The sequence below is a fragment of the Podarcis filfolensis genome, assembly GCF_964270895.1.
Source record: "Podarcis filfolensis genome assembly, chromosome: 8".
Taxonomy (NCBI): Eukaryota; Metazoa; Chordata; class Lepidosauria; order Squamata; family Lacertidae; genus Podarcis; species Podarcis filfolensis.
Genome location: NC_139611.1, coordinates 74869079 through 74894842, shown reverse-complemented (window position 1 = coordinate 74894842; position 25764 = coordinate 74869079). Strand labels below are relative to the sequence as shown.

Genomic DNA, 25764 nt, shown 5'->3' with positions numbered 1-25764 from the left:
TTCTGAGCCAACCTTTCAGGGACACCTGCAAGTGGTGGGTGAGGCCAGAGGGGAAACTGTGCAGAACCATGAATGCAAATTCCACCTTTGCCAATTCCACTCACCCCTCTCTTTCCTCCACCCAAACTAGGGATAGGAAGATCTGCCAAGATCAGTTCTCTCAGTCTCTTGTTTTCCCAGTTTTAAATGCAGCTCTCCACACTTCTGTGGCAGATTTCCCTTTTTTAAAGCACTCTTTGTATTCTTTGGCATTTGGGGGCAGAATTCTCCTAATAAACACACTTTTGTACACAGTTGCAACTAATGTACACTTTTTTGAAGTAATTTCCCCTAATATAATGTCTTTTTATCTTGTGAACCACCCTGAGACCCGTGGGTATAGGGCAGTATACAAATTTAATGAATAATAATAATAATGATAATGTTGTTTTCTGCATTTTCCCCACCTGGTAAATGTGAGCACAAGATGAGATGAGCACCTGAGCTGACGCAACAGGGCTTGTCCTGTTAACCCCTTCTTTCCCTCCGTATCATTTTCCATTTATGAAAATCTTGAGAGGGGTTAAAAGTGGATCAAACTGAGCCCAAAGGACTTCCCTGCCACAAAACCTTTTTGAAGGCTGATTCTGAAACATCGCTGCCACCCCTGCTTCATCGGCAACCACCTCAGAATCCAAGGTGGTCTGTGAATACCCCCAAAGTGGGGGTATTTGCTTCTGCCTTGTTCAACGTGAATATATAGCCCTATTGCTTGGACCTCAAACCTATGAAAAGCAATAGGACAGAATGCTTGACTGAATAGCTTCCTTACACAAAACACATTTTTTACGTATAAAAGAGAAGAAAACCCCCGATTCCAATTGCAATTGATTTCAACCTGAGGTTTATTTTCACTCAGTGAATCAGAGAAAATCCATCTGGAAGGCCCAATTGAAGTATGAAAAAGTCGCCTATAGACAGGTGGAAGGCTTGATTGAAGGCAGAGCTGATACAACCCCATGCAGGTCCCTTTACACGAGGATCTTCCAGAGCAGGAGGAGCCCAGAGAAGGTTGGTAGGAGAAAGCCAGAGCATCGAGATCCCCGAGAAACCTCTGGAATGCATGTCGCCCTCCTAATCAGATCAGAATTTCCCAAAATGGGACTGCGGCCACTTCTTATTGAGGAACAGACAGACTTAGTAGTACAGCCTTTCATGGTTCTGTCCACACTGTTTGTTTCTGGAAATGGAAGAGAAGAGAGGGGATTATGGGAATCATAACGGCTTTCAGCTATTCTCCAAATCGCACGTTTTTCCTGGATAGTAGAGCTCAATGATGGTCCAGTGTAAGGATGAGCAAATCAGTCCATCTCAGTTTCTCATTTTTCCTGTCTTAAATTCAGTTCTCCACATTTGCACATCAGATTGCTATTATCCCCATGAAATATTCCCCATGAAAACTCATGACCATTTCAGTCTTTCCTCCAATATACACTGGGTTATAGGCAAATTTTGCCAAATATACACCTTTCTATATTTTGAAAATTTACCTAATAGAATGCATTTTGTATGTGATTTTTACTAATATGCATATTTCTTCTTGCATAGTTTACACCCGATAAATGCATTTTCATAGACATTCCCAGGTTGGAGAACAGCAAAGCAAAAATTAATATGATGCAAATTTCGGCAGGCAGCTTTCTAACAATATGCAACCAAAGCATTTACGTGAGAAACAGCTGAAAGAAGCCTGTGTGATTTAACTCAGAAGATAAGAGGTAGGGTTTTTTTTGTTTTTTAAAAAACACATCTTATGGAAGGGAACAGTGGCAATCTGCTTGTTCCTCTGAACTCAGCATGGCTCAGATTATATGTGATGATTATATGTGATGATATCGTCTTCCAGAGCAACTACTCTATTCTGAACTTAAAAATGGAAAGTGTAATGCTGGTGGTCAACAAAAGAGGTTTAAAGACTGTCTCAAGGCAAATCTAAAAAAAAATGTAGTATAAACACCAGCAATTGGGGAACACTGGCCTGCGAGAGCTCCAGTTGGAGAATAGCTTTTAACAAAGGTGTCGTGAGCTTTGAAGACACTCAAACTCAGGATGCAAGGGAGAAACATACTAAGAGGAAGGCATGCTTGGCAAATCCACACCGTAATCAACTCCCACCCAGAAACCAATGTCCCCACTGTGGAAGGACGTGTGGATCCAGAATTGGCCTCCACAGTCACTTCACTTGCGGACTCACTGTTAAAACCGTGTTTATGGAAGACAGTCTTACTCGGCTACAAGGGATTGCCAAAGAAGATGATGATGATACATAACCTAGAAAATTGGCGGGGAGGATGTGGACTTCAAGGGACACAATGTCTGGGGAAGCGCTTACGGGCATGTGAATGCGAAGACACGTCAAAGCAGTACACGTTGTGTCCTGTGCAGTTCACCACCTCTTCTTTGCACGTGTCCGACCACACGTGGCAGGCAGGGCACTGCTTTCCGTTCATTCTGGTTTCAATCGGTGGAACTGAAAGCAAGGTGTGGAAACACTTAAGGGTTTGGAGGAGGCAGCTCGGTTGTTTACAGCTGTGGACAGGACTGGCCCAAGACGTTTCGGCACCTTACAGGGTGCCACAAAATGGCACACCCATCTCCACCAGGGAATATCTAGATCGGGAACAAGGGGGAAAGGAAGATCTACATTGGGTTTTGGTGCCCCTGTGGATCCCACTGACCAAGGCGGTCACTTCACGTTTCCTCATGGACAGCCCAGCCCCGGTTGTAGAGGGAGGGTCTGCTGCCTGACCAAATTCTTTCCGCCTTCAGCCATCTTCCATTTCCCAACCTTCCTGCTTACACCCAGTAGGTGGAACTGGCTGTGGCAGCTTCCTCCTCCTTGCCGCTGAGAAGGAGTGAGAAGGAACAGGACCATAACTCTCTGCTTTGCACTCCCTGCAGGTCCCAAGTAGCACCAGCCACTACTAGGCCAAAGCACAGCTAATTATATCTACCTTCAAGGTGGTTGTGAAAAGGGCGAGATATATTCATAGGGAAGGCAGCTAGTAGCTTTGAAGGTTAAAGGCCACTTCCACATTTACAGACCATACGGCAAAAATCAGAGACTCAGGGGCATGTCACATGTGCACACCTGGCTTCAGGGAACAGGTGGAAGGAAGGACATGGCGAGGGAAGAAGATTGGGGAGAGGAGCTAGCCCCCAACCCCATTGTATACCCACATTTGGATTCAATTGTTTTGCACAAATTTTCGATGCAACAGTACACAACTGTCCTCATGAATCTTCCAGGTCCAAAGTACAATTCAGTGGCGGAACTGGTACAGATGTTAGCAGTTACACAGTCTTTGTCTATAGTATGTTCCTTTTTTCCATCTGCAATGGAAGATGGGGGGGGGAGGGAGATGGTTAATTTCATTTTACCACCTTTGCTTCCCACCTTTCCTCCTAGGAATGCATGTCAGCTGACATGGTTCACCCCATTCCATCCCCAGGACTGGTTAGTCTGTGAGATTGGGCCAAGGTCATCCAATCAGCTTCATTGGTCTCCCCAGCCGTAATCCAACACCTTAAACCAGCATGCCAGACTGGCCTCCATTTTATACAGTCATCAAGATGATGAGCAGGGTTGTGTTTGGAAGGATGATGTAAAGATTAGGAATGGGTGAATATGTCGGTTTTGGCTTTTCTCCCTTTTCCGAATCTTATTCAGTTCTCCACATTTCTACACCAGAGACGGATATAGTGCCTTCCAAATGTAGCATGTTGTGCTATATTTTCCCAAAGGAGTGAAAATTGTTCTGGCCAATTCACAATAAAACGCACATTTGATTTTTCAGGTTTTTTTTTTCTTTAGTTCTTAAGATTTCTAAATCTGAGGCGGGGTGGGGGTAGGGAAGCGGGAATGGTTTCACAACTCCTACAAATGATTCCCAAAGTTACTTCATTCCGTAAAACAGGGGCAGACCCCAGCACGGTCACCTTGAGATATTGTGGACCACAGTTCCCAGTCATCCCTGCCCATTGGCTATTGTGGCTGGTGCTGATGGGAGCTGTTGTCCAAAATATTGGTTTGTTTGTTTGTTTGTTTGTAATCCACACTTTCGATAGACAATGTTAAAAGCAATTCGGCAAAAGCATCCATAAAAACATCATCGAAAATATCAATAAATACTGGTTGATTAAAAAAGAAAGCCATACTGCAAAGACCTATACTGCCTTCAGTAGACATCACATTGCTCATAGCGCCTGCAAGGCTGTAGGCTGGGTTTGGCAAAGCTAAGAAAAGCATGTGACATTATTGATCCTTCTGAAAAATCTGTGGATAGTATTGTCTATTCCTCCAGCATAGTCCTATGCTGTATTGAATCTTGTCTGTTAGTCACTTCAGGATGTGACTGGATTTGAGGAACTGGCTATCTATTGTGCATCTTGGTGCTGAAGCCTAACCCTCCTCGAATCAATGTCCGATCCAATCTGGGTGCTGTAAGGCACCTTCTATTCTTCATTTTCTAAGGCGCCACCTACTCCATTTGTTGCCTGGAATCTGGTAGCAATGGGTTCTTGTGGCAACCAGCAGGGTAGCATCAAACCCACTGAAACCCACTATTAAAGCAGAGCAGCTACACTTAATTGGCCCTTAAATCACCTTAGTCTGTGTCAGACGGAAGGCATGAGTCAATTAGTTTATTCCTTGGGGTGGTTTGCTAGAGATAATTAACAAGGCGGAGGGCCCATACAATACTAGTAGTAAGTGACTTCGACTGATCCTGTCCTTTGCCCTCTGCCATCACAGCAAAGGCCATAGCTTAGTGTTAGAACACCTGTTGTGGATGCAGAACATCCCATGTTCAACCCCTGCCATCTCCAGGTAAGACTGGGAGAGGGATTCTCTGTCTGAGGTCATGGGACCAGCCAGCATAGACAGTACTGAGCCAAATGTACCGATGATCTGACTCCACTTCTGCTTCAATAATCTCTCTCCCACTCACCTACAGTATTTTCAGTGTATGCGATCATGCAGGCATTTTTCTCCAGAGGGCAGGTCTTCTTAGGTCCTGTACAGTGGGTGCCATCGCTCGAACAAATCTCACACTCTAATGAAGCAACTGGAAGAAGGAAAAGGAGGAGGCTGGGAGGCCATTTTTTAAAGGACTCACCCTATTCAGTTGATTGTACTTTATTTCCAACCTCCTTCCTTGGAGGTTTTTAAGCAGAGGTTGGCTGGTCATCTGTCATGGGTGCTTTGGTTGAGATCCCTGCATCGCAGGGGGTTGGACTGGATGACCCAACTCTACAATTCTATGATACTACGATTCATGTTGTGTTTTAAATCGCTGTAACCTGCCCTGTGACCTAGGTGTGAAGGGAAGTAAACCAAATAATAATAATAATTTTGTTCCCATTTTCTGAAACTCCTTGACTATTCATCTTAGGGAACTGTGTTCATTATACTGCATTTTTTCATTGTGCAAATTGTATTATCTGATCCATGTTGTAGATAAAATACATTAAAAAAAAATGAAAACACAATATGAAAATCAGTGAAAACCATTTCTTGTTGTTGTTGGGCATCTACCTGTCTTGAGAGGCAATGGAGTGTACCTTCAGGGGTGAAGTCAAACCAATGGAGAATCACAGCACCTGCTGGGGCTGCCAGAGACTGGTAACTCGTAACTGCTGCCTCTTGCGTTGTTTTTGCCGCATTAGCAGCACTGAAGTAACCTCGCCCTGGCTCAAGCCTGGGCAGCGTGTATGGAGGTCCTGGGCTGCCCAGGCAATAAGATCCCCCTCTCGGCCTCACTGATGTGGTCCAAAGGAAATCAGAGAATACACCTGGCACCAGCTTTGCTGTAGGAGTTGCCAGAAGGAGGCGTACAAAACGCCTTCCAACTGTCTTAGGAACTCCACTTGGAATTTGTTGTAGGGTTTACTCCTTTAACCTTTTCTTCTCCCAAAAATATCCTACAATTTACAACTAAAATAACAAGGTAAAGTGGTGAGTCTACAGTATACCCTCCAACATTTCTCTGATGAAAATAGGGATGTCCCATTCCATAATGATATTTTTACTATTTATATCCCACACACCTTATTGGGTTGCCCCATCACTCTGGGCAGCTTCCAACACATATAAAAACATAATCAAACATTAAACATTTTTTTAAAAAAACCTTCCCTCTATAGGATTGCCTTCAGACGGCTTGGGCGTTGAATACCCTCCAACATTTCTCCAATGAAAGTAGGGACATCCTAAGGAAAAGCGGGACATTCTGGGATCAAATCAGAAACCAGGACGGCTTCTCTAAATCAGGGACTGTCCCTAGAAAATAGGAACACTCGGAGGGTGTGCTACAGCATATGAAAAAATTGTACAATGAAGGTGCACCTTTGCAGGAAGGGAAATGCACACATTTTTCAGAAGACAGTGCACAGCAATAATGTATAGATTAACATGCTATATTCAGGTAGGTAGCCGTGTTGGTCTGACGCAGTCGAAATAAATAAAAAATTGTCTGGTAGCACCTTAGAGACCAACTACGGTAAGTTTGTTCTGGGTATAAGTTTTCGTGTGCATGCATGATATCTGCAAAAGTGTACATGCACATGAAAGCTTATACCCAGAACAAACTTAGTTGGTCTCTAAGGTGCTACTGGACATTTTTATTTTATTTTAACATGCCATGTACAAGCAAGCGAAAATGTGACCTAATAGATTGAAGCTGTTGAGAAATGTGCAATTTGCATGTCTCTTTTGAACAAGACCGTGCTCCTTGGTTTCTTTAGTTTAAAAATTGCTCGCAACAATTGCTTTCCACGCGATTTCTTTTTAAAATTCAAATTTAAAGGAATTACAAAAGACCTTGCGGGTGCCTTTCCATCTTATGCCCCTACCAGTCTCGTGAAACTAGCTTGCATCTGACCCCAGCTACCCCAGTGGAATAAATTTCCAGTGAGACAGCTGTCCTTCCTTACCTGTTGTAAGGAGGGCGAAAAAGAAGAAAAATTGCACGAGATCCTGCATGGTGATGGGAAATCCAGAGAAGCTGTCACCAAGGTGAATCCAATACTCTGGCTCAAAGGGCCTGTAAGGACAGCAAAGGGGGGTGGGAGTCAGCCAACACCTTAGCAGAGTATCATAGGTTGCTGGCACCTGGGGCAGGGATAGTGTTGCGCCCCCTGGTGGATTGGGTAGCTGGGGTGAAGATTCCTCCACCAAGGAACCCAGAGGAGCTTGCCTGGCTGCCCAGAGCAGCACAGGAATGGCTCAGAGAGTGCACAGGTAGGCAGGCAGGTAGGCTCCTAGCCACTCTGAGCCAGAGTGGAGAGGTGTGATTTTTGCACATACATCCCAGGGCCTGAATCCTTGGGAGGGGCCAACCTGGTCAACTTCTAGGTACATAACCTGTTGCCGAGTGGATGTTGCGTTCAGGTACATGCCATCAGCAGGAGTAACCGAACAGCTGGAGGGATGGATTGATCACAGCTGAATCCCGCTGAACACAATGCACTCCACCTTGAAGCCGATGTTCAGTCTACCTCCACTAACTGCCGTCTAAGACGCTAAGATTCTGTTACCCTTAAAGCAACAGTACCTAAGACATCACAACACTTGGGGGCAGGAGAGTGTCTCCCTCGGAATGGAATCAAGGGGTTCAATGAGGCTGAGGGTACGTTCTATGTGGGTTGAGGGTATGTTCTATCATATGTGGTGGACTTCTAAAAGTGTAAAAGAGTATTGGGAAATAATTTATAATGAATTAAAAAAAAATGTTTAAAAGTACTTAAAATAAAAGAGAGTCCTTTTTGGCGGGATAATTCAGGTGGAAATTCCCAGGTATCAAAAAAGGCTATTTATGTATGCCACTACTGCAGCCCGTGTTTCGTTAGCCCCAAAATGGAAAGCGAGCGAGGTCCCAGCTAAATAAGAATGGCAACTTAAACTAATGGAATACATGCAGCTGTCAGATTTAACTTACAGAATAAGAGAACAAGAAGAATATACATTTAAAGAAGATTGTAAAATGTTTAATGAATATATGGGTGAAAAGTGTGTACATTTGAAAACGTTGGCCGCGTTAAGATAAATTCAACAGTGTAAATAAGTGAATGCAAAGGACCTGAAATAAGTCATCAGGATTGGGGGTAGGGCTTACAGACAATTTTAGCTAATAGAGGATGTCTTCCTAAGATATTATTATTGTCATAGTTATTATTAATATACTTTTATTATCCGCCCGTCACACTAGGGTCACTGGGCAGATAAAAGCAATTAAAACAGAACATTAATATTAAAACATAATAGGCATAATATTAAAAATAGGTGTGGGTGGGTGAGTGGGTCTAAGCCAAGGTAAAGAGGTGCATCTTCAGCATTCACCCAAAGCTGTATAAGGAAGGCACTGGGCACACCTCTGTGGAGAGGCCCTTCTCCCTGGCCACAACTCCTGAGCCTGTGAGGGCAGCGGAACAACCAAGAGGGTATTCTCTGTCGATCTTAGCACCAGAGAGGGTTGGTAGAGAAAGTGACGGCCCTTCAGAATTGTGGAGTTGTGGATTTGTTTAAAGTTTTAAACACTAATGTGAGAGCGGTCCAGAAATAAACCGGTAACCAGTGCAGCTGTTTTATAACATGTGAGGGGGTCATATAAATAAATAAATAAATAAACACACACACACACACACAAAAAAAAAAACACACTTCATTTGGATTTATTTCTGATAGTACTCACAGTATGCTGGCATTTTTATCAATATATGAATACTAGCAACTCAATTTATATATATAAATTGGTGTGGGTGGGTATCCAAAAAATACTGTGTTTAACCATCAAGAGAGCCAAACTGCATTCAGAGAAAGTGGTGAATGAACAAAAGAGGAGCATAAATGAATGCAGAGATGCTAATTTAGAGTCAGTTAAAAAACAAAAACAAAAATAAAGCATGCATTCATGTTTTATTTGCTTTATTCCTGGTTGCTATTTTCACTGAGGAAAACAAGGAAACTGGGCTTATCCACACTTGCCTGGAACACATGGGATGTAGTGGTTTTCTGCTTGCCCCGCACTTTCTAGCCATGGGTCTGAGCGATTTCACCTTTGCACTGCCGCTTTCCTTTGGAAAACCAACTCTTTGGTGCTAAATCGGAACAAACAGCAATCCACGGGAAAACCCAATTTCTTCTGATTCATTGCTGAATATTGGGTTTCCCTGGGAGGAAGCGACAGGGCAAAGAGATGTGTGGAGAGGCCCTCTACCTGGAAGGCTAAGCTTCATTAAGAAAAAGTGTTAAGCAGAGCAGGGAATGAATGCAGAGATGGTGCAAGTTTCTCACAGGTGCCTTTTACCATGGGATCTGCAGGAACAGGAGCCCAGAGAAGATTGGCAGGTAGAGCCCAGAGGATCGAGATCCCCTAGAAGGATCTGGGGTACACTTGGCATTTACGACGATAGTATCTTTTTCTTCCAAAATGGGAGGTATGCCTTTGTTCATTGCAGCACAGGTAGACTTGATAGTGCAGCCCTTCATAATTATGTCTCTGAATTCTCCACCTGGAAATGGAAGATGAGATGGGCTGATTATGTGGGAATGTTCAGGGTGGCAGGAGAGGATATATTGTTTATTAATATCTTTCCTAACTTGCGTTAGCAAGTTCCTTTATGTAGCAGAGTTACATTCCCCCTTTTTATATGCACAGCAGATAGCTGGTTGCAGGCTTGTGTGAGCCTCTCACTATTATACAATACAATCTGTCTCAGACTGAATTGTACGTTCCTGGTAAGTTCCCTTGAATCCCTCTTAAAAGAATAAAGATGCAACAGTCTTATTCAAAGGCAATAAAAGATGTTTACTCACATCAGATCACAGTTGGATTCCTGAAGGCAGACTAAGTTACAAATATGTACATGTGGATCTACTCCATATGGGGGAATAATCCCAGTGCTTCTGCTAGCTGAAAGCTAGCAGAGCGGTCCTAGCTAGAAGCTGGTCAAATGAAGAAGGAAGTAAAAAAGAGGGAGGTGTGCTTTTCTCGTCCTTTTCTTACCTAGACAGGTTAGGTCACGCCCACCTCTAGTCACATGCAAAAGGAAGGATGCTCCAGCGAGGAGGAACAGGAAGTTTCAACTGGCTGGACCAAACATTCCCTCGCATGTCTTCTCTAGCATTACAAGGAATGTTGTACTTGACTGCCTCTCATGGATCATATCCCACAGATTAGAAAGGAACTGTAGTTGCCGGTAACAGCCCCTCCAAACTAGCCTGTGGTTCTTTGGCTTTGACCCGGGATCTTTGCCATGCAAAGTAAATGTTCATGCACTGAGCCATGATCCTTTCCCCAAGTGTGGGGTGATCACCTCCCTTTTCTGGTAGAAGCATCCCCTTATATTTTCTGAAAGGCAGCAACACCCATTTCTTCCATGCGCCGCATCAATCCCAAACCAGTGCAGCTACAAAATGCATGGGGGTTTGGGACTGAAAAGGAGCACTGCATCTTACCAGCTTTTGAGCGTGAGAGCACATCAAAGCAGAACCTCTCCGGTCCAGTACAGTTCACCATATCTGCATTGCATGTGCCAGACCAAGAGTAGCAGGAAGGACACTGCTTTCCATTGGCTTTCGGATTTATTCGTTGCGCTGAAGCAGGGACGGGGTGGGGTAGTGGAGAAGATTCTCAGTCCGAAGGATTGGAGAAGAAAGCAACAGAGATGCTACAGCAGAAACAACCAATTTGAACACACACCCCACCCCACAACTCAAGTCACTGAGAATACAGTGGTGCCCCGCAAGACGAATGCCTCGCAAGACGGAAAACCCGCTAGACGAAAGGGTTTTCCGTTTTGGAGGTGCTTCGCAAAACGAATTTCCTATGGGCTTGCTTCGCAAGACGAAAATGTCTTGCGAGTTCCTACAGGGTTTTTTTCCTTCCCCCCCCCCTTTTTCCCAAGCCGCTAAGCCGCTTAACAGCTGATCCGCTAAGCCCGCTAAGCCGCTAATAGCACTAATCCGCTAATGGGCTTGCTTCGCAAGACGAAAAAACCGCAAGACAAAGAGACTCGCGGAACGGATTCTTTTCGTCTTGCGAGGCACCACTGTAAATCCTACTCAGGTTTATGATGGTCATCAATTTATGAATCCAGCAACAAGTGCAATGAAATAAATAATAATAGTAATAATAATAATACTTAAATTTCTATACCACATTTCCCCTGAGCACAAGGTGGCATGGTTCACCCACTCTTCATTTAATCCTCACAACAACCCTGTAAAGTAGGCTAGGCTGGGAGATGGTCACTGGCCTAAGGGCACCCACTGAACTTCATGGCTGAGCAGGGATTTAACCTTGGTCTCCAAGATCATAGACTCATAGAGTTGGAAGGGACTGTGATGATCATCCAGTCCAACCCCCTGCAATGCAGGAATCTTTTGCCCAATGTGGGGCTTGAACCCACAACCCTGTGATGGCCTGGGACCCGGACTCAGACTCGGAATCAGAGGTGTCTCAGTCCGCACTGGATCCTTTGCCTCAGGCGGCAGGTGAACCAAGTCTGGGGCCTGATTCTGAAGAGCCCCAGTTTGCACAGGTTCCCCTGCAACAAGCACCAGCTGGGCCGAGTCAGGGGCCTGAGTCTGCCCTGGCTCCAGATGAGGGGATTACCTCGTTGCCTCCAGCTGGGCAATCACTTACAGCTGCTCCACTACCGGTTGGGTCAGGAGAGGCTGAGGCGGCCTCTGGGCCTAGTAACCCACCGACATCTCCCAAGCTGCAGAGACTAAGGTCTGAGAGAAGGAGAGACCTGAGTACTCGCAGGAGGAGTGCTTGCCTTCGGGCGAGACAGGGAGGTGAGTCACGAGGGGATCAAGACCTGGCCCAGCATTCTAACCACTGCGCCACACTGGCTCTCAATGTGATGCGACCTTCGGAATGCAGCGTTGCTGAAAGCGCCAGCCTGCAAGCTATGGCCATCTGTCATGGATGCTTTAGCTGAGATTCCTGAACTGCAGGGGGTTGGACTAGATGACCCTTAGGACCCTTTCAACTCTAAGATTCTATGATTCTACGAAAAGGAAATAGTGGTGGTAGGACAGGGGGAAGAGGAAATATATGCACTTACAGCGTGGAGGGACTATCAATGCACAGTCACTGCCAGTGCAACAGCTCAGACTGGTCCTTATGCTTTTCCCTTTCCCTATAGTCATGTGCTTTGGGGGATAACTGCACTTCTCAGAGGATGCGCAGCCTTTCACTACAGTCTGAAGCACCTTGCCATCTGCAGAAGAAGGGAAGAGAAAGAGGTTCATTCAGTCACAATGAAATGAAAGCATCCACCTTATTTCACACAATATTAAGAGTGGTTGATGTGAATAGGGGTAAGGAACAAATGGCCTAGGGGCGCGGGTGGCGCTGTGGGTTAAACCACAGAGCCTAGGACTTGCCGATCAGAAGGTCGGCGGTTCGAATCCCCATGACGGGGTGAACTCCCATTGCTCAGTCCCTGCTCCTGCCAACCTAGCAGTTCGGAAGCACGTCAAATTGCAAGTAGATAAATAGGTACTGCTCCGGCGGGAAGGTAAACGCCATTTTCGTGTGCTGCTCTGGTTCACCAGAAGTGGCTTAGTCATGCTGGCCACATGACCTGGAAGCTGTATGCCGGCTCCCACGGCCAATAAAGCGAGATGAGTGCCGCAACCCCAGAGTCGGCCACAACTGGACCTAATGGTCAGGGGTCCCTTTACCTTTACCTTACAAATGGCCTTCTCTCCTCTGTTTTTAAAAACTGAGGTTTTTCTCTTCTCCCTCCTCTCCCCCTTGTGAATAAATTATATATTTCTCTTCTTTGCAAGCCTCACCTGCGCTCTCGGACCCCTGGAAGCCGCAAGGCTTCTCTATCTGTTGGCAGAGCTACGGGCCTTGGGACAAAGCAAAGAAATGGGGACTCTAGTGATTCAAGACAGCTTGATAAGGCAGGAAGTAGAGAATGCAACATTTATATGGGATAGTAGAATTAGCTAAAGAATGCAGACCCTCCAAGTGTCCCTATTTCCCAGGGACAGCCCTGGATTTACAGAAGCCGTCCCGGTTTCTGATTTGATCCCGGAATATCCCGCATTTCCTTAGGACGTCCCTGTTTTCATCTGAGAAAAGTTGGAGGGTATGAGAACGCAACTTTGATGAAAAGTTCCCTGCTGCCGTGGCATTGTTTATTGAATATAGAAGCATGCTTCTGTAACCAATGAAAATGTACACGCGTGCAGATGATCCCTCAAGTAACTTGTGCATAATCATAACGTGTAGTGTTCACGTGAAACTTTGCAGATAAAAATGAGCTTCTTGCATTTGTTTGGTGTGCAGAATCTTGGAGGTTAACTCTCTGTGCCTCTTTCTTGCTTAAGCTTGAAATAAACCTTTTTCTATCGTTCCACCCTGACAGTGTTTTCCTCTCTTTGTGTGTGTGATCCTTTCCTGGTTTGGTGGGTTTGTGTGTGTGTGTGTGTGTGTGTGTGTGTGTACCTTTGCACTTACCTATAATACTTTCAAGAAACACAACAATGCAAGTATCTTGGCCCTCAACGCAGGTCTTCATCCTGCCCGTGCAGCTGGTGCCAACATCAGTACAAGTTTCACACTCCAAAGAATTACCTGGAAGAAGGAAGAAAAGTGATCCTTTTGTAGGGGTATAAAATAGAGCCAACCCTCTTGACTCCTTTAAGCATTGCATGGTTGCTTGCCATCCCAGTCTCCAAACATTGTGAGATTCCAGAGGTTCCTGGCTCTTCCCCAAGGTTCGTGTTTCCTTTGGGATGAGGGACAGCGGAGATTGTGCTGCCTTTATGATGCAGTGGTACCTTGGTTGTCAAACGGCTTGGCTCCCAAACAAATCGGTTCCCGAACAAATTGACTCCTGAACACCGCAAACTTGGAAGTGTTCCAGTTTGCGAACATTTTTGGGAAGCTGAACGTTCAACGCGGCTTCTGCAGCTTCAAACTGAGTGCAGGAAGCTCCTGCAGCCCATCGGAAGCCACGCCTTGGTTTTCGAACAGTTCCAGGAGTCTAACGGACTCCAAGAACAGATTAAGTTCGAGAACCAAGGTACCACTGTATATGGTTTATTTACACATATATACAACCAGAGCCTGCAATGGAGGGGTTTGCAGCATTAGCACCCCAAAAGGGTCTAGCTGCAGCCTTGGATTCAAGCAGAGTCTTGCTGGCTTCCAGCCACTAGCTCACATAACTCAACTCTCAAATCTGGCCTTTGTCTTTCTAACTACCAGTGAGTTGAGGGAGAGGGAGCCATCTATTTTTTTATCTGGCACAGAGCCACTTCTTTTGTTACCTTAATGACCCATACTTAGAGGGCCTCACCAGAAAGCTAGCTCAATGATTCCAAGAATGGAATCTGTGCTAGAGCCAGGAATTAGAAGAGGGGTCAGCAGGCCAGACCACTGAAGCCAGACCTTTGGCCTCCCTAGCTCAGTATTGTTTACACTGACTGACAGCAGCCCTCTCGGGATGAGTTCCCTCCCAGCTCTACTTGGGGATGCCAGGGACTGACTCTGAGACATTCTGCATGCAAAGCAGGTGTTCTGCCACCAAGCCGTGACCTTTCTTTCAAGATTTTTTGGAAACACAGATTCTAAAGAGCCTCTACTCAGGAGATTTTAAATTCTTTCCTTCCAACTCTGCGACAACAAACACTCAACAAACACTCCGTCTTGCATGCCCATCTCCAACTTGCTCCCAGCTACTTCTTACCCTTTGTCAGAAGTACGAAGAAGAGGAAAGATCTCAGGAGAGTCTGCATCCTGGTGGGACTGCCACAGGGGACAAGCAGTGGAGAAACTCTCTATGATGAAACAAATTTTCTGGCACCAAGAGCCTGCAAAGGGAAATGTCTGCAGGTCAAATGGCAACTTCCCACAGTGTGCATGTCAACATTTGATAAGGCGTAAACGGTGACTTGCTCATAATCTTCAGAAGCAGAGGGATGATACAATTTTCCTCACTTGGCAGAATGTTTATCACGTGTGTTTGTGTGTGTGTTTAAGATGTGGAAACTCCTAACCCTTATCCCATTCAATAACCTGGACCTCAAATATCTGAATGAGCACTTCCCTTCCTATAATCCAGCCTGAGGAATAAGATCAACAAAGGATTCATCTTTCTTACACGTTTGAAGGGCAACAACTCAGTTGAGGGTCTTCTCAGTGATGGCTCCATGAATGTCAGACTCCCTTCCCACATGCTATAACCAATCCACAGATGTTTTTGTGTAGTGTGAGTAATAAATACGAATAATGCAATGATAATGATATTATATTATATTATATTATATTATATTATATTATATTATATTATATTATATTATATTTATTATATTATATTATTATATTAGTGAACTAGAACATTTGACAGAGGATGACAGCAGAGATGTTCCATAGGGAAGAAATATCTTTTTATATTTCCATATGAAATTCCTGGGATGGCAGATCATCACAACCTGCTGCACTCAGGGGCACTTTGAACATGAGCAGCAACAGCTATAGAATCAAGAGCTGGCTTTTCTAACTGATTTAAGGGTCATTTTCAATGTGACCCATATCAAGTGTACATTCAGAAGTCCAGTTCAACCCCATTAATATATGAGTTGCTGTTGGGTTTTTTTTAAAAAAAATGAAAATTAGCAGTTAAATGTGTATTTATCTCAATATTTGCAATTCTGAACCTATCATATCAGGAAATATGCATTTTGGTATATTTTTCGAACTGAAAACTATCACAAAACTCATAAGAAATGCAAAATCTGAAGTATACATTTTGACTGAGGTATTAACGAGAGAGGTGTGAATTAAGTTTGTTTGCTTTTTTAAAAAGCAAAGTTCTCCATCACTAGTTCTTAAAAAACAAAACAGGGATGTTTCCACACCCTCCAACATTTCTCCAATGAAAATAGGGATGTCCCATTGCATGATGATAATTTTAATATTTATATCTCACACATATTACTGGGTTGCCCCAGCCACTCTGAACATCTTCCAACATAAATAAAAGCATAATAAAACATTAAACATTTAAAAACTTTCCCTATACAGGTTTGCCATCAGACAGTGGGGAGGCAGGGCGTGTTGGATAACTCCTTAACCTCCAACATTTCACCAGTGAAAATAAAGGTAAAGGTAAAGGGACCCCTGACTATTAGGTTCAGTCATGACTGACTCTGGGGTTGTGGCACTCATCTCACTTTATTGGCCAAGGGAGCCGGCGTACAGCTTCCGGGTCATGTGGCCAGCATGACTAAGCCGTTTCTGGCAAAAACAGAGCAGCACACAGAAACGCTGTTTACCTTCCCGCCAGTGCAGTACCTATTTATCTACTTGCACTTTGACGTGCTTTCAAAATGCTAGGTTGGCAGGAGAAGGGACCGAGCAACGGGAGCTCACCCCGTTGCAGGGATTTGAACAGCCGACCTTCTGATCGACAAGTCCTAGGCTCTGTGGTTTAACGCACAGCACCACCTGGGACATCCTAAAGAAAAGTGGGACATTCCAGGATGGAATCAGAAAGTGGGGCGGCTTCTCTAAATTCGGGATGTCCCTGGAAAATAGGGACACTTGGAGGGTATGGAGAATTCAAGACAGTCCTTGGACTACCCTTATAGCAAATGTACATTATGCGCTGTATTTTCAAGCAAATCTAGGTCGGGCTGGTTGTTGTTTTAATTGCAGGCACAAATGCAAGCTTAGGGGGGAAATACAGAGATGTGCAAGATGAGATGGACTGGAGATAGGAATTTATCTATCTTTGCCCCAAGAATAGGAATGAGTTAAAGCAGTCTCCTTACAGCAAGGTAGAGGAACTTCTGCCCCATGGGTCTAATGAAGTCTCCCCATTAGACTTTGCAAGGCTCATTTTAAAACATCTGCACTGCTTGCCAGTCTGTTTCTGGGCCCATTTCAAGGTGCTCATGCGCTTAAAGTCTTAATCAGCTCAGGCCCCAAATACCTGAAAGGCTTCCTCCTTCCCTATTGACACCCCTACTGCTTGTCCCACCACCCTCAAATGCACAGTGGCAGCAGCGGCCACACAGGAGCGGGCCTTCTTTTCACAAACCGCTTTGAGATCTTCTACAACCGAGCAGTATATGCCTTTATGAAATTAATAAGAACGAATGAATGAATTATCTGTGGCAGGCAGCCACTGAGGCCACACCGATGCCCCGCATTTAGAGATCTAGAATACCAGTTTAAACAGTTATGGCTTCTTCCCCCAAAGGATTCTGGGAGATGGGTCTGAACTTCATAGGCACTGTCCTGACCAGGGCCAGCCCAAGGCATTTTGGCTCCTGAGGCGAACTACAAAAATGCCGCCGTACGCCCTGCGGAGAAGGAGGAGCTAGTCAAAGTCAGAAACAAGAGGGGAGCAAGATCTGCTTCAGGATCTGCTGCCCCCGTTAATCCTGCCACCGGAGGCTGATGCCACACATTGCCTCATGGGTGGGCCGGCCCTGGTACAGGCCCATAAAAGGCATCCTTGAAGCCCCACCAACCAGGGCCCTAAATGGCCTCAGTCCAGTATACCTGAAGGAGTGTCTCCACCCACATCATTCTGCCCGGACACTGAGGTCCACCGCCGAGGGCCTTCTGGCGGTTCCCTCACTGCGAGATGCCAAGTTACAGGGAACCAGGCAGAGGGCCTTCTCGGTCCTGGCACCTGCCCTGTGGAACACCCTTCCACCAGATGTCAAAGAGAAGAACAACTACCAGACTTTTAGAAGAATCTGAAGGCAGCCCTGTTTATGGAAGCTTTTAATGTTTAACAGCTTTTAATGTTTAACAGACCACTGTATTTTAATACTTTGTTGAAAGAAGCCACCCAGAGTGGCTTGGGAAACCCAGCCAGATGGGCGGGGTATGAATAATAAATTATGTATTATTATAATATAAAAAACATTTTAAACTAAGCTGGTGCCAAAACAGTGCCGTGGAGATGCCTGCCTGGTGTCAACCACATTAAAACAGCAATGCATACAAGTGCAAAAAAATTCAGAGAAATCAGCTGCAACCTTCCAACGGCTTGACCTCACCCACAAAGGTGCTCTCCATCGCCTCCTGAGACAGACAGACAAAGGCCAACAATACAATACTGGCATCCGATATTGATATGTCATTGAAATAAACAGTGTAGCTTTTTCTTTGCAGGATGGAAAAACGGCACAGTTTCAAGATAGCCTATTTAAAAAAAGATACCAGTTTCTGCAAGGTTTGGAACTGCCAGCATCAACCCCTTTTGGGGCTTTCCTGGTTGTCGGTCCTCAGGGCACGGAAGTGAGACTCTGGAAACCTCGCCAGTAATGCTGGCTTAATCACTCTGGAAACTCCATCACACCAAGCATCAGACCGTTGCTCCATCGAGCTGAGTATTGTCAGCACTGACCGGCAGCGGCCCTCCAGCTTTTCAGAAAAGAATACATTCCCAGGACGCCGGGGATTAAATCCGATACGGTTTGCGTGCAATGCGTGTGCTTCGCCGCTAAGCTGCGGCCTTTCCCCCCTTTTGCAGATGGTTGGAAGAAGCAGAAATACGGGAGAGGAAGAAGAAACCAGAATCACGAAAGCAGCAGCAGCTGCAGGACTGCTTTCAGCAAGGAGGGAGGCTAAAGCCAGCTGCAGGTGCGCGCGCGTTTTTGGGGGCTTCTAAGTGGGGACCCCGCAAACTTTGGCACGCACTCTTTCTCCCTTGCACTATGTCCCCCTCCCCTCCCCCGCTACAAACTCAAGGCGGGTGGGTGGCTGTTGCCACAGCTTAAAGGGATTGGAAGGTGTTTTGAGCTCGCCTTCAGTTCCCTGCAAAGCGGCTGGAGTCTTCCTCGAGAGTAGGCATCCGCTTTGGTGCCGTTCCTCCCGGGGGAGCCCCGCGCTGCCCCTGCTTCTAGTCCGCGCCATGTCGCAGAGGGAGCCCAGGTTCTCCCGCCTTCGAAAGCCGCCTCTCCCTCCTCCCCGTCCTCGTCCTCCTCCTCCTTCGCCGCCCACTTTCCCGTCATGCTCGTCCCCTCTGACCTCCGGCTTTCGGCGCCACACCACGAAAATGGCGGCGGGAGCAGCGGCCTCGGCGGTGCCGTCCAGGGCGGCGGCTCTCCCTGCCGAATGGATCAAGAACTGGGACAAATCGGGCAAGACCGAATTCTTGCAGCATTGTCGTAATCTGTCTGAAAATGTCACTTTCAGAGGTATCCAGCAGGCTTTATATGAGCTTGCATCCCATGTTGTCAAGGGAAACCTAAAGCATGACCAAGCATCCAGTGTTTTGAAGGATGTAATAGAATTGCGGGAAGACATGCCCTCCACCCTGGCAGATGTCTTTTGCATTTTGGATATTGAAACTAGTTGCTTAGAAGAAAAAAGCAAGAGGGATCAGTTCATGCAGTTGGTGTCAGCATGTTTGTACTTGGTTTCAGATACTATACTAAAAGAACGTCTGGACCCAGAAACATTAGAATCATTGGGGCTGATCAAGCAGTCTCAGCAGTTTAATCAGAAATCTGTGAAAATCAAGACAAAACTTTTCTATAAGCAACAGAAATTCAATTTATTAAGAGAAGAGAATGAAGGTTATGCAAAACTGATTGCTGAACTGGGCCAAGATTTATCTGGCAATATCACTAGTGAGCTGATCTTAGAAAATATCAAATCTTTAATAGGGTGTTTCAACCTTGATCCCAATAGAGTGTTGGATATTATTTTAGAAGTCTATGAATGCAGGCCAGAGTATGATGAATTCTTTGTACCTTTGATAGAATCTTACATGTACATGTGTGAACCTCAAACACTCTGCCATATCCTTGGATTCAAATTCAAGTGTTATCAGGAGCCAAATGGAGAGACACCTGTTTCTTTGTATAGAGTTGCTGCAGTACTTTTGCAAAGCAATCTGATAGATTTGGAAGACCTTTATGTACATCTCCTTCCAGCAGACAACACTATTATTGAAGAACATAAACGAGAAATTGGAGAAGCCAAACTAATTGTGAGGAATCTTACAGTTGTTGTATTATCTTCTGAAAAGACTGAAGAGAAAGATAAGGAAAAGGAAGAGGAGAAAACAGAAAAACCACCTGATAACCAGAAACTGGGCTTATTAGAAGCAATGTTAAAAATTGGTGACTGGCAACATGCACAAAACATTATGGACCAGATGCCTCCATTTTATGCAACTTCACACAAACCTATTGCTGTTGCTCTTTGTCAGCTTCTTCATGTGATGATTGAACCTCTCTACCGAAGAGTTGGAGTACCCAAAGGTGCCAAACGGACACCAGTTTTTCCTTTGCAAAACAAGAGAGCACCCAAGCAAGTAGAAAGTTTTGAAGATTTAAGAAAGGAAGTGATCAACATGCTTTGTTACCTTGGCCCCCATCTCTCTCATGACCCCATATTGTTTGCAAAAGTAGTGCGTCTTGGAAAAGCATTTATGAAAGAGCACCAAGCAGATGCAGGCAAGCAAAAGGATAAAGAGAAAATGGACTTATTATTCAGCTGTTTGCTGAGTATTACCGACCAGGTTTTGCTTCCTTCTCTTTCTTTGATGGATTGTAATGCATGCATGTCTGAGGAACTCTGGGGGATGTTTAAAACATTTCCATACCAGTATCGGTATCGCCTCTATGGACAGTGGAAGAATGAAACATACAATAGTCACCCACTACTGGTGAGAGTTAAAGCTCAGACAATTGACCGAGCCAAACACATTATGAAGCGTTTAACCAAGGAAAACGTAAAGCCATCTGGAAGACAAATAGGAAAACTGAGCCACAGCAACCCAACCATTTTATTTGATTATATTTTGTCTCAGATACAGAAGTATGATAATTTAATCACCCCAGTTGTCGACTCATTGAAATACCTCACTTCATTGAACTATGATGTCTTGGCATATTGCATAATTGAAGCACTGGCTAATCCTGAGAAGGAGAGGATGAAACACGATGACACCACAATCTCCAGTTGGCTTCAAAGTTTAGCTAGCTTCTCTGGTGCTGTTTTTCGAAAATACCCTATAGAACTAGCTGGTCTACTTCAGTATGTGGCAAACCAGCTAAAGGCTGGGAAAAGCTTTGACCTGCTTATTTTGAAAGAGGTGGTACAAAAAATGGCTGGAATAGAAATCACTGAAGAGATGACAATGGACCAGCTAGAGGCCATGACTGGGGGAGAGCAGCTGAAAGCAGAGGGTGGGTATTTTGGGCAGATCAGAAACACTAAGAAATCTTCTCAGAGATTAAAAGATGCACTTTTGGACCACGATCTTGCCCTTCCACTGTGCCTTCTCATGGCTCAACAGAGAAATGGAGTGACATTTCAAGAAGGAGGGGAGAAACATTTGAAGCTGGTGGGGAAGCTCTATGATCAGTGCCATGATACTCTGGTACAATTCGGTGGATTTTTGGCATCCAATTTAAGCACAGATGATTATATTAAGCGAGTGCCTTCTATTGATGTTCTCTGTAATGAGTTCCACACCCCTCACGATGCTGCATTTTTCCTTTCACGGCCTATGTATGCACATCACATTTCATCAAAATATGATGAATTGAAAAAGGCTGAGAAAGGGAACAAACAGCAGCAGAAAGTTCACAAATACATTACAGCGTGTGAGCTTGTGATGGCCCCTGTTCATGACTCTGTGATCTCCTTGCACATCCCAAAGGTCTGGGATGATATCAGTCCACAGTTCTATGCTACATTCTGGTCACTGACAATGTATGACCTTGCTGTGCCACATAGTAGCTACGAACGGGAAGTCAACAAACTCAAAGTCCAGATGAAAGTTATTGATGACAACCCGGAAATGCCTCTGAACAAAAAGAAAAAAGAAAAAGAGCGCTGTACAGTTCTTCAGGACAAGCTTCTTGAAGAGGAAAAGAAACAGTTAGAGCACGTGCAAAGAGTGCTGCAGAGACTGAAGCTGGAAAAGGATAATTGGCTTCTTGCAAAGTCCACCAAAAATGAGACTATAACAAAATTTCTGCAGTTGTGTATATTTCCTCGGTGTATCTTTTCTGCCATTGATGCTGTTTACTGCGCTCGCTTTGTGGAACTGGTGCATCAACAGAAAACACCAAACTTTTCAACACTTCTTTGTTATGACAGAGTATTCTCTGATATAATCTATACTGTAGCCAGCTGTACTGAAAATGAAGCTAGTCGATATGGCAGGTTTCTCTGCTGCATGCTTGCTACTGTAACTCGGTGGCATAGTGATAGAGCCATATATGAAAAGGTGTGTGGCAACTATCCCGGCTTTCTCACCATATTACGGGCAACTGGTTTTGATGGTGGGAACAAAGCTGACCAGTTAGATTATGAAAATTTTCGGCATGTGGTACACAAGTGGCATTATAAGTTAACCAAGGCATCTGTACACTGCCTGGAAGCCGGTGAATATGCACACATCAGAAATATCCTGATAGTGCTGATCAAAATCCTGCCATGGTACCCCAAAGTTTTGAACTTGGGCCAGGCTTTGGAGAGAAGAGTCCATAAGATCTGCCAAGAGGAGAAAGAGAAGAGACCTGATCTATATGCATTAGCGATGGGCTATTCTGGACAGTTGAAAAGTAGAAAACATTGCATGATCCCTGAAAATGATTTCCACCACAAAGACCCACCCACCAAGAATGCAGTACCTACAACGGTGCAAAATGGGCCCGGAGGAGCTGGGCTTACTTCTTCACTCACAGTAAATGCAGCTAAACTGGAAGAAAGCACAGCTGAGGAGACTGAGAAATTATTAAAGGAGAAATCTCAGGGTGCTGTTAAAGTGATTAATAAAGCTGCCAGTGCAACACCAAAGCTGACCACAAGCAATGGTAGCAATGCTTTCAACAGCAAAGTTATAAAAGAAGAGAAAGAGAAATGCGGGAAGGAAAAAGAGAAGGAGAAAAAAGAGAAAACTCCAGCTGCCACTCCTGAGGCCAAAACACTTGGGAAGGATGGGAAAGATAAACCAAAGGAAGAAAGGGTAAACAAAGGAGACAAAGCAAGAGATAGCAAGGAAAAGACACCTAAGTCTGATAAAGAGAAGGAAAAGAACAAGAGAGAAGAAAAGTCGTCAAAGGATGAAAAATCCAAGATCATTGAGACCAATGCTGAGTCAAAGTCAGCTGCCGAAAAGGAGAAAGAAAAGGAGCCGTCCAGAGAGAGGGAAGTAACCAAGGATGTGAAATCCAAGGAAAACATTAGAGGAGGAAGAGAGAAGGCTCCAGTAGTTGGGTCCTTGAAGTCACCTGTTCCCCGATCAGAAGCATCGGAGTGTGAAAGGGAACAAAAACGTCGCAAAGTTGATACCCATTCTATTCCATCACATTCCTCAACGGTAAAGGACAACCTCAGCGAACTCAAGGACTCTTCAGCAAAGCACTGCGTTAACCACGCAACTCCAACACTGCCCATGAGTAAGGAGAGAGAAGTGGACAAGAAAGATTTGGACAAGTCAAGGGAAAGCTCCAGAGAGAGAGAGAAGAAAGATGAAAAGGAAAGGAAAGATCGAAAAAGGGATCATTCAAATAGTGATCGGGAAGTGCCTCAGGATTCAACCAAACGTCGCAAAGAGGAAAATGGAACAACTGGTTCTTCCAAACATAGTAAGAGTGAAAATCCCTCTGATTCTCCTCACTCCAATGAGAAGGAAAAGGACAAAAGCAAATCAAAATCTTCAGGCAAAGAGAAAGGAGACTCAGTAAAAGTTGAAAAGATGGAGAAAAGCTCTGGTAGCAAAAAGGAGCCCAGACATGATAAGGAGAAAACAGAGAAAAAAGAGAAACGGGACAGTACTGGAGGAAAAGAAGAAAAGAAACACTTATCAGAGTTGCTGCCAAGTATTCTCCTAAAATGAGAAGATACTGAGGTGTGACCATATATGTATTTTCCGGAATATACATTGCACAGAAGATTGTGAATAAAGAGGACCCACCTGCATCTCCTTAAATTATTCAGTTCTCTGCTTTATTTCCCCCTCATTGCTGAAGTTTTGATTGTTGAGTTGTACATTACTGTATTTTTGTTGGTTAGCTTCTTATTATTTTCAGTACCTGGCTGAAAGTGTTACACGTTCCATATTTTAGCACAATATGCTGCAAATTGTTGCCATTGTGCAAATGAAGTTTATACGTGGACAGAGTTCCACATTAGGTTACCCTAAATACTGCCTGATTTCAGCAATCCTTTTCAGATGGAATTGAAACATTTGCTGTGTTTGAAAACACAACAAATAAACAGTTGGTGAACCTTTGGAATTTACCCCATTTAAAATACAGTTTTTATTTATAGTTTCTAATATCAATAACTAAAACCAAGTGGGAGCATTGCTTTGGTGCCGTGCTTAAGAATGATTTGTATATTATGTGCACAGCATTTCACCAGTTAAAATAGAATCAAGAGCTGGCTTTTCTAACTGATTTAAGGGTCATTTTCAATGTGACCCATATCAAGTGTGCATTCAGAAGTCTATTTTCAACCCTATTAATATATGAGTTGCTGTTGGGTTTTGTTTTGTTTTTTAAAGAAAATTTGCAATTAAATGTTTATTTTATCTCAATATTTGCAATTCTGAACCTATCATATCAGGAAATATGCATTTTGGTGCATATTTTTCGAGCTGCAAACTATCACAAAACTCATTAGAACTGCAAAAACTGACGTATACATTCTGACTGAGGTGTTAGTGAGAGGGGTGTGAATTAAGTTTGTTTGCTTTTTAAAAAAGCAAAGTTCTCCTCCATCACTACTTCTTAAAAGAACAAAACAGGGACGTTTCCATACCCTCCAACATTTCATCAGTGAAAATAGAGACATCCTAAAGAAAAGTGGGACATTCCAGGATCAAAACAGAAACTGGGGCAGCTTCTCTAAATACGGGACGTCCCTGGAAAATAGGGACACTTGGAGGGTATGGACAATTCAAGACAGTCCTTGGACTACCCTCATAGTACATGGACATTATGCTCTGTGTTTTCAAGTGCATCTAGGTCGGGCTTGTTGTTGTTTTAATTGCAGGCAGAAATGCAAGCTTAGGGGGGAAAGACAGAAATGTGCAAGATGAGATGGACTGGAGATAGGAATTTATCTATCTTTGCCCCAAGAATAGGAATGAGCAAGGTAGGGGGGCTTCTGGCCCATGGGTCTAATGAAGCCTCCCCATTAGACTTTGCGAGGCTCATTGTAAAACATCTGCACTGTTTGCCAGTCTGTTTCTGGGCCCATTTCAAGGTGCTCATCTCATGCGCTTAAAGTCCTAATCAGCTCAGGCCCCAAATACCTGAAAGGCTTCCTCCTTCCCTATTGACACCCTTGGCAAGGGGGAACAAGCCCTACTGCTTGTCCCACACCCTCAAAAGCACAGTGACGGCAGCGGCCACATGGGAGAGGGCCTTCTTTTCGCAAACCACTTTGAGATCTTTTACAACCGAGCAGTATATGCTTTTATGAAATTAATAAGAAGAATGAACGAATGAATTATCTGTGGCAGGCAGCCCCTGAGGCCACGTCAACGCCCTGCATTTAGAGATCTAGAATACCGGTTTAAACAGTTATGGCTTCTTCCCCCAAAGGATTCTGGGAGATGGGCCTGAACTTCATAGGCACTGTCCTGACCAGGGCCAGCCCAAGGCATTTTGGCTCCTGAGGCGAACTACAAAAATGCCGCCCTGCGGAGAAGGAGGAGCTGGTGAAGATCAAGAACAAGAGGGGAGCCACACGTTGCCTCATGGGT

General features: G+C 44.5%; 2 protein-coding genes, 1 long non-coding RNA gene and 1 pseudogene across 5 annotated transcripts in view; 2 read left to right on the top strand and 2 right to left on the bottom strand.

Moving 5' to 3' along the window:
- LOC310769194 overlaps positions 1-25764 on the top strand; it is a 122198-nt gene that overhangs the window by 44160 nt on the left and 52274 nt on the right. The gene's annotated exons all lie outside the window — the stretch shown is intronic.
- On the bottom strand, positions 867-7564 carry LOC310769016 (phospholipase A2 inhibitor and Ly6/PLAUR domain-containing protein-like). Of its 2 annotated transcripts, none has more exons than XM_083628052.1 (6): positions 7379-7564; positions 6973-7082; positions 4989-5105; positions 3220-3372; positions 2372-2509; positions 867-1219 (listed from the first exon to the last, which is right to left on the bottom strand). In XM_083628052.1, exons 2-6 carry the CDS (start codon positions 7019-7021, stop codon positions 1011-1013), a joined length of 666 nt encoding a protein of 221 aa, XP_083484178.1. In that variant the 5' UTR covers positions 7022-7082; positions 7379-7564; the 3' UTR covers positions 867-1010. The 2 variants fall into 2 exon arrangements, with proteins under 2 accessions (XP_083484178.1, XP_083484177.1); XM_083628051.1 differs by having other exon boundaries at positions 7403-7563.
- On the bottom strand, positions 8946-19159 carry LOC310768975 (phospholipase A2 inhibitor NAI-like; annotated as a pseudogene). The gene is made up of 6 exons (XR_014552305.1): positions 19056-19159; positions 14755-14878; positions 13521-13637; positions 12112-12267; positions 10496-10707; positions 8946-9549 (listed from the first exon to the last, which is right to left on the bottom strand). The product of XR_014552305.1 is annotated as a phospholipase A2 inhibitor NAI-like (transcript).
- LOC310768546 (THO complex subunit 2-like) lies at positions 18834-24293 on the top strand. The gene has a single exon (XM_083626725.1). It carries the CDS (start codon positions 18940-18942, stop codon positions 23887-23889), a length of 4950 nt encoding a protein of 1649 aa, XP_083482851.1. The 5' UTR covers positions 18834-18939; the 3' UTR covers positions 23890-24293.